This window comes from Protobothrops mucrosquamatus, unplaced genomic scaffold (genome assembly GCF_001527695.2).
Source record: "Protobothrops mucrosquamatus isolate PMUCROS unplaced genomic scaffold, P.Mucros_1.0 scaffold622, whole genome shotgun sequence".
NCBI classification, from domain to species: Eukaryota; Metazoa; Chordata; class Lepidosauria; order Squamata; family Viperidae; genus Protobothrops; species Protobothrops mucrosquamatus.
In genome coordinates, this window is record NW_015386918.1 from 391,936 (window position 1) to 401,444 (window position 9,509).

General features: G+C 34.6%; 1 protein-coding gene across 1 annotated transcript in view; it reads right to left on the reverse strand.

Annotated features, from left to right (window-relative positions):
- Positions 1-380: 380 nt before the first annotated feature.
- The window catches only part of LOC107289006 (ephrin-A5-like), a 44,159-nt gene continuing 35,030 nt past the window's right edge, over positions 381-9,509 (reverse strand). The window contains exons 3-5 of the mRNA XM_015817687.1: positions 3,488-3,553; positions 3,002-3,082; positions 381-644 (exon numbers count right to left, since the gene is read on the reverse strand). Coding sequence (XP_015673173.1) covers positions 523-644; positions 3,002-3,082; positions 3,488-3,553 — 269 coding nt within the window. The 3' untranslated portion in view covers positions 381-522. The remainder of the gene's footprint in view (positions 645-3,001; positions 3,083-3,487; positions 3,554-9,509) is intronic.

Below are 9,509 nucleotides of genomic sequence, written 5' to 3' on the forward strand. Positions count from 1 at the left end.
CCTTCCAGTCCTGACATGGTGACACAGTGCATTGCATGATCGTCTTACAGTGCTGAACGAGGAGAAATAAATATTTTATTGAAAAGAGTAAAAAAACTTCTCTTGGTTTTTTCAAATAACTTCCTTATTCTTCGACTAACTGCATCTCCTATTATTCTTCCTTCTCCATATACAAATGGCCCAGTGAATTAACTAGGCAGTATCTTAAGAGAGGCTGCAGAGGAAAGTAAGAATCACTAGTGTCAATATTCAAATTTGGCATTTTCATTTGGAGTCCATTTATTTTAGAAGGGATCAAGGAAAGCCAGGGAAAGCTTGGGAGTAGGAAGAGGTCTAGTTATTCCTCTTCAATTTTTGCTCAAAGTTCAGGTTGCAGAGGAGAGAAAGGGAGAAGACTGGGGAAGGAGAACAAACCAACATCTGCAAACCAATACAAAGTCCCGTTGCTGGGATGAGCAGTTAAGTGGATCTTTGATGTTCCAGGATCCTGAAGTTGACTGTGGCAGCTTGCTAGAATATGTGCTATAACGTCAAAAGCATTGCTAGAAGGAACAGTAGAGTTGTGAAAGGCTGACTGGATATCCTTAAGGTCTGAGCTGCATTCTCACCACGGGATGGTTCAGCCGATTCATGTACAGTATCATCTGTTCAAACAGAAAGCACACATTTGTACTTTTTTCCTCCAAAGATACAGACAAAATAAATATATTTTAACACATATTATTTTAAAACTTTTTAACAGCCCCTTGGTTAAGTACCATGTGTTCCAATTAAAAAAATGAAACCAAAGGGAATACCCATTGAAATGTTGGACATTGTTCTCTGAATTAGTTTTAGATTTGTATTTGTCTTATGTAGTTAGCATGCAGAAAATTAATAAATGTCCAAATGATAATTTACCAGTTCCAAAATAATTCCAAAGTGTCTGCTAGTAAAATCTGGCTACATAAAATTTTAAACAAAGATAAGAGGGTTGTGGGAAGACTGACTTGATGAGAGATCTTGTTGAAGAGAAAAATTGTATCAATGCATGTTTTCCTTAAAATATAGAATATTATGATTTTGTTAGAAAAATGGGAAATGAAAGCAATTAAGCACAAAGATGAAAAGCTGCTGTAGCTGCCTATCAGTAGATAACAACAGAAGCTCTGAAATACCATATTTAAAAAGATGACACATCATTTGAGAAAGCAGCAAAAATCACATCATAAAAATATTGAGAGATGGCGAAATGGCCACAAGCAGAAATTATGCAGAATGACTTACTCTGCTTTTTGACATTTCTAAATAGTGCTAAAGAGTCTCTCTCTCTCTCTCTCTCTGAAAAGGAATAATGATTGGAAGTAACACCAAAAAACCCAAATGGTCTTTTTCAGTATAAATTAGTTTTCCATGGCATCTAAGTTATAAAGTAGGAAAATACTTACCTAGAAAATTTAAATGTTAACTATGAGAGACTTTGATTAAGATTTAAAACTATCCAGAGACAGTGAATTTAATTGTAAAGTTGCTGGCTTCCCTATCCTGAACGGAATTAATTTCTGTGTTTATGAGCAAATGCATCTAAATTGTCATAATTATTTTTAAAAGTTTCATTGCTGTTTATAATATAAAAATCATAACATTAAACAATATCTAACCTTAAAAACATACACAACATATAATACATTTAATTTTATGTTGAAAACATTCAGTTTAGGCACCAGGAATGTCTCTTAGGAATATGAGATGAATGTACATCTTTCAATATGTAAAATGAAGGTAAGGCTATGGCTCTTTCATTGGGAGAAGCACATTTATTTTGCATTAAGTGCCCTAACAACCAAAGGACATAAACTTGTTTTACTCAGTAATTTCTATATCCACATCTCTGTAGAAGTTTGATTCTGTTAAATTTAGAGGATAGGGATGCAGTAGAAATTAGTAGAGTGGTACAATGACAGCGACTATAATAAGCTTTAGGGTATTCCTTTGAAAACTTCATGTTGCTCCTTTTGGGAATTATCTTAGGTTCTCAGTTTCTGACGTCTCTCTTTGCCAGAGGGTCTGTGCCTTGGATTCACTCCTTGTCAGCTTTTCTCTTCATCAGAGGGACTTTGTTTGCCCTGCTGTCCCTTCAGCTTCCTTCATCTGAGAACCTCTGCCTTAACCTTGTTTGACTTCCTCTGTAGGCCTCAGGTAGCTCTAGAACAGGACACTCAAAAATCAAGAAATTGAATATTTCTTGAGTTTTCTCCCCAGTGGGGAGAAATGGGGAACATGATCTTGATATAAGGAGAATGTCTAAAGCAATGCAATGTCTAGAGAAATATGCAGACAATTTAGTATTTAACATTCTTACAATATTTTTTAAAAAACAGAACCAGCAGGTACACAAATAAGCTTCACTGAGATCAGCTTCACCTGCTCTTATTTAGTAATATACACATTAAAGTATCTATAGTACACTATTAACATAAATGTACCAAGAATATTATCATATCCAGTTGTTCATTTTTTAAATCTGAAATCAATTTTATTTTACTCATTTACTGCAAAATACAGTGCATATATTTTTCTCTAGGACATTGTAAAATTCTGTCCAAAATTCATCTATAGATTGGGGCAGGGTAGCAACTAGATAAAATATATTTAAATTCTCATGGACAACATATAAAAGTGTCTATAGGTATACATCACATTTTTTTACTTAAATATTCATCTCTTGAATGGAAACACCAAAAAATGGGGTGGGAATGGGATTAGAACTATTATGTTTTTAAATGAGGTACTATGTTTGAATAAGCAGATTGTCATGGAAAAAGCATACTTTTTCTCAACATCTTACAAGAGAATTCTAGCATTAGCAAATTAGATACACCATAAGCAATATTAGCGCTGCAAGAAATGAGTAAAAGCAGAATCATTTTACCATGCAAACCATGCAAAGAGAAAGAAAGAGACGCGAAAGCTGCAGAAAGACAGAGCCATTTGTTAAAAGAGAGTCTCTAAGCATACTAACCTGCTGGTTCTAATGAATTTTCTACTTTGTCGTTAACATCGAAAACACGATCATGAACACCTATAGTTTTCATACAGTTGTCTATAACAAAAATAGAGATAACAGCCAAATAAGTTAGTGAGACACCCTTAAAATCCCCATTTTCCTTTTTTTTTTTTTGCTGTTGTCTTCATGTCTGATTTCTATTTCTATTATAGGTATATATTTATATCTTAACTGTGGCCTGCTTTGCAACACCACAGTAGTTTTCTTTTTGTACCACCGTTTAAGAAACAACAAGTTAGCAACTGATGCATATGAAAAACAAATAAGAAAACTGCTTTGTGAAAAATGATTAAAAGATATGGCAAAAACAAAAAGAAATGATGCTGAAAAGAAGAGATACCACATAGGATTTTAAAAGTTAAAAGAAGTTTATACTGCTGTTTACTAAACCGAAGCATGCACTATAAAGCCACCCTCTAAAGCAAGGCATAAGGCACTTACTTGCAGGCCGTACATAGACTTTCAGCTTTAAACAGGCTCTCCTTCCATTATCAGGGATTGCAGATGCTGAAAAAGAAACAGGAGATTGGAGAGCATAGTTATTCTCCATCTTAAGGGACAACATCCAACATTCTTCTTTTAATAATCACACCATCTACATATTATTGGAGATGTTCAAATATCAAACAAAAATTTTAAACTATCCAGTGTTCTGTATTTTTAGATAAAATAAAACTTTATTTTATTCATTTTATTTTGCTTTCCTCCCAAAACGTGGGGTTAAAGCAGCAATGATATGCCAAATTTTCTATCCCTTAACATCAATGTATATAAATTACAAAGAAGGGTAAATTGATGGTCTTTCCTTGGGAGCCCAAAATTCAGAAATTGTTTACTTTAACCAGAAGATGATAGCGATATGGTCTCCATTATGTTGCTGAACTGTATCTCTAATGATCCTTTACTTTTGGTTATGTTGGCTAATAGTCCTGGGAAAATTTTATTGGATTTATTCCTGCTTCAGTTAAAACACAAAATCTATATAGAAATAGGTTCCTCATATCTACTTTACAGATATTGTGTGACATAATATGCTTCATCAAAGAACTCGTATCATGAACGGATCTAGAGAAAATGGCAATTTGAATACAATAGTGGAATTGCAGAATAGATCTCTACATGGCCTGAATCAAAATACATTCATGATGCATATATGTATATAATATGTTGCATTTTGTTTCAGAAAATAAAACAAGGTTTTATTTGGAGTTTCCATTGCAGCTTTAAAAAGAAATTAGCCTAATAGGACCCAAAGATGCTTTTTCAAAAGGCAACTGGACTTTGTTTTTCCTTGAAGACTTTTTGCTTCTCATCCAAGAAGCTTCTTCAGTTCAGTTCTGAAAAAGCTTCTTTAGGACAATCATGACTGGATGTCTGAGAATCTCCATAGACATTTTGTCTATTAGGAGTTTAGGTGACTTACATGCATGTGAGAAATGATTTTTTTATATATATGTTTCAAATTTTCTGCAGCTATGAAAAATATTTCAAAGGTTTGTTTTGAAAATTGGGTTAGGATGAACAAAGTACATCTGCTTGAAGCAACTTCCTTTGGAAGGCTTGTATGGCTGCTTCAAAGGGTAGCTTTGATTTTTTTTTCATGCATAATTACTTTTCTTCACTATTGGATCAGACAAAACAATTATCTATGTATGTATATATTCATAAAAATCACTAGGTTTAAAGCAGCCATATGAGCCTTCCAAAGGACACGGCTGTTTTAATGCTTTAAATAGGGGCATTTCTCTTGCACTCTACGCTTTTGGCTCTAATCTTGTCCACTTTGGCCTTTAATGTATCAATACAGCATTGAAAACCGAATACAGGTAGTCCTTGACTTACAACAGTTCATTCAATGGATGTGACAGTGAAAAATGTGACTTATGAGCATTTTTCACACTTATGACCGTTGCAGCATCCCCATGGTCACATGATCAAAATTCAGATGCTTGGCAACTGAGTCATATTCATAATGGTTGCAGTGTCCCCTTTTGTAATCTTCTGAGAAGCAAAGTCAATGGGTAAAACCAGATTCACTTAATAACTGTGTTACTAACTTAACTGCAGTGATTCACTTAACAACTATGGCAACAGAAGTCGTAAAATGGGGCTAAACTCACTTAACAAATGTTTCAGCAACAGAAATTTTGGGCTCAATTGTGGTCGTAAGTCAAGGACTACCTCTAGGTGCTGATTCTATAAACCAAGCAGTCATAGATCTATTCTTGTACAAGGCTGAGTTTATATTATTTATCTACCTACATTAACAAATAACTGAAAATTATAAATCTGTACTACCTAGAATTAAATGTGGCATGTTTGCTAAATTGTCTCTTATAAACTCCCTGGACTTAAGCTCTATACATAACTTAGCTAGTCTGGAATAAAGATTCTAAGTAAGTTGTCTGTCTGACTTGGACATTCCAAGAGATTGTGATTTATTCACGTAAGCAAAGTTAACTTTCCTTCTATTTTTCAGCAAAAGCATTTGATGGTTTGGGCCATTATTGTAAGAGCTTGTGTCCAAGTAATATATTAACATAAACAAATGTATCTATCTATGTGATTGCTAAGATTCAATACTGACTTGACAGCACATAATCAATCATAACAACGTAAAATGTGTATATATTATATACATACACATGGAGGAAAACCATGAGAAATAAATTATTCCTGACAATATTGAGGTTGAACAGGACTTTTCTTTTCAATCAGCAGACACATTCTTCAACCCTTTATTATGATATGGGGAATTCCTTCCCTTAGAGTAGGGAAAATATGATTCAATTATCATATAGTCCCAGGAGTAAAGATAGTGGATGGATTTTATCACTAAATGTCCTGGTAAAGAGACATTGCTATAATAGTTCAGAAGTTTGAACATTTTATCAGGGACTATTCATAGTTAACTTGGAATCCTGATGTGCAATTATCATTGATTTTTTTAAAATGCTTTTGAATACTACAAATAATTATGTCTGTTAATATCTGATTTTGTTTGCTCATAAATTAATGTATGTGATATATTATTAATGGTTTGTTGATATTTATAGTTTTATTTATGCAGCATAGCAAAATGAATTATGATCCTATGGCATTCAGATAATAGATTACCAAAGATTGGAGATTTAAGAGTGTATCTGAAATACAGAGATAACACAATGCTAAATTAAGATCATTTTTACTGATTATGATATAAATTCAAAAAGGCAACGGAAGATTCTTCAAAAATAATAAATGTTATGATGATGCCATAAAGAATGCAACAGTATATGATCTACTTGACTTGGTGAAAATTGGAGACAGTCCCATGAAGACTGAGCAAATACGTTGATAAATAGTTCTGAAAGTTCTTATTAGATGAACATGAACTTAAGGTTGATAATCAGTGGTTTGTGTATACAACCAGTCAATACTCCGCATACTAAATTTCAAGGTAGGTAGAGCTTACAGGGATTTAAAGGGTAACTTGCTTAAAAACAACGATATGCTGCTTTATAAAACAATTGTTCATGATGCAATGCTGCATTTTTAGATTTTTCCCAAAATGATCCTAATTTGAAAAGCATATAGATATAGATAGAATCAGGAACTCTTCAGAACATTGATGTAAAGATATTTGCTTTCAAAATGACAAAATATTAGGTTAAGAGGGAAAAAATCCAAGACAAAAAAAGATTAAGAGGCATAAGAAGTCTGCCTCTTTTAATCATAAACAAAATTGCACAATGAAGTTACTCAGCTCTAACTCATATTCAAAAGACAAATACTTAAGTGCTAACAGCTGGCTTCCCTGTGTGCTCTCAATAAATCAAATATGGGGAAGCCTTTACTGACATTTATTGTAAAGAATGTGTTACAGGGCAAAGTATTGCACTCTGTGGAGGCATGCAGGAAACTGGCCACCTTCCAGAGGCCTCTGATGAATATACAAATCTTATTCAAGACAGATTAGGTGGCTTAATAAAATAGAAATATCATATTATCTACCTAACAACAGATATACAGGTACAGAAGAAACTTCCTTGTTACTTTAAATGACAAAAATGTGAGATTGTTTCTATGCCACCCTGTCTTTTAATTGTCTTTACAAATGACACAGAAAAGCATAAAAGCATATTCAAAGGCAGGATTGTCCATTTTTATATTTATACATTGTAAATATAAATTGGTTTTGTAAAGCTATGTACGATGTTCTATTATACACCGAGGCAATACTTTCCATAAATTTGCTTTCAGACTACAAAATATTTTTATTACAATAAAAAACTCCAAATACAATTGTAACTTTAACAACCACAGAAAAAGTTTTTAAAACTGTGATGATTATTACATATTTGTTGTTGTTAGTTGCAAAGTCGTGTCTGACCCATCACGACCCCATGGACAACGTTCCTCCAAGCCTTCCTGTCCTCTACCATCTTCTGGAGTCCATTTAAGCTCACGCCTACTGCTTCAGTGACTCCATCCAGCCCTCATTCTCTGTCATCCCCTTCTTCTATTGCCCTCAATCTTTCCCAGCATTAGGCTCTTCTCCAGTGAGTCCTTCCTTCGCGCATTAGGTGGCCAAAGTATTTGAGTTTCAACTTCAGGATCTGGCCTTCTAAAGAACAGTTAGGGTTGATCTCCTCTAGGACCGACCGGTTTGATCGCCTTGCAGTCCAGGGGACTCGCAGGAGTCTTTTCCAGCACCATAGTTCAAAGGCCTCAATTTTTTGGCACTCAGCCTTTCTTATGGTTCAGCTTTCACAGCCATACATTGCAACTGGGAAAACCATGGCCTTGACTATACGTACTTTTGTTTGCAAGATTATTATTACATATAGTCACCCCAAATAGTGAAACTACCGGTATCTTGTGACTAAATACTACTCAAATAGGTCAAAAGAATAAAACTAGCTCAAAAGAATCTTAATATAACATCCCTTTAACATTGCTTAGATTCCAAATGGTTGATAGATTTCCAACTAATAAAGGAGAATATTTGTAGCTCAGGATTGAAATGAGGGGTCCTTGATCCTCTCTGAGGCTGGTTGCCTTTTTGCAGATGTTTCACTACCCAAACTAGGTAACATAGTAAGTGCTAGTTGATGATGTTACCTAGTTTGGATAATGAAATGTCTGCAAGAAAATAACTAAGCTCAGAGAGCACCAAGGACTCTTCAGATTCCCAACTGAATATCCTTACAAATTAACTTGAACACCAAATCAGAAATGATTGTCTTATTTCATCTCTTCCAATCACTGTATATTTTACTATTACATTCTTAATATATTCATTGACTGATTGTGTACCAACTGTCAATGTTGATTCTTAGTGAGCACATTTTCTTCAGGATCATTCCTCCTCAACTTGGTCCTTCAGGTAATCTAACAGTGCAGCCATCATCACTGTAACCAAATCCAATGGTTGATTTGTTTGTTGAATTATTTGATGGTTTCTTTGACTATCTATAGAATTCTTCTTCAACCAAAGTTTAAAAGCATCAATCCTGCTTCTTTATGTCCAACTTTCATTTCCATAGAGTATCATAGAGAAAACCATTTCTTGCATGATTCTGATTTTTGTAGGTACAAGTAGTCCTTGACTTATGACCGGTTACTTAATGACCATGCAAAGTTACAAAAGCTGCCTCTCCCCCTCCCCCACAGTAGCATTTTGAACACTTGGCAACAGGCTCATCTTTGCAGCATTCCATGGTCACCTGACCACAATTTGCAATATATTTATTTTTGCCAGTTTTGGTGTTTACTTTTGGTTTTTGGCAAATAACGCTCATTGGGGAAAATGGATTAACTTAATGACTGTGACATATGTTTAATGACTACTGCAAAAAAATGTAAAAAAAGAAAAATCAGGTCCGAACATGTGATGGGTTCAGTTATGATTGTAAATTGACGGCTACCTGCACAAACAAATTCAACATCTGTATATATTCTTCAAGGATTTTATTACTATTCTGCTAAGTGCTTGCTGTGTATTTCTTGACAGCTAGTACTTTTACTGTTAATAAAAGGCAGAAGCTATTCAGCACTTCAACATCTTATCAATTCTAAGGCTGATTGCAGTATAGGCACTCCTTGTTTAGTGATTGTTCGGTTATGACAGTGATGAGAAACTAACTTTGCAACCAGATTTTGCATTTACAACCTTCTCAGATCTGAAAAGCAAAGGAAAACTGAAGATCAGTTATGGTTTCACTTAGCAACCACCTACTCAATGACTGAATTGCCAATCCCAATTGCAGTCACTAAACAAGGATTGCCAGTATTTTCTGTCATGTTTGGTCTTACCTTCTGCTGGGTTCCTACAAGTAAAATCCATGGAAAAGCTGGTAGGAAGTCAGAAGTTGCTCCTACCATGTTTTTGCCCACTTGATCATGTTCCATAGCACCTGACTGAAGCACCCCACCCCCCCACCTGCACTACAGAGCATTTGACCACTGCACTCTTCCCCCC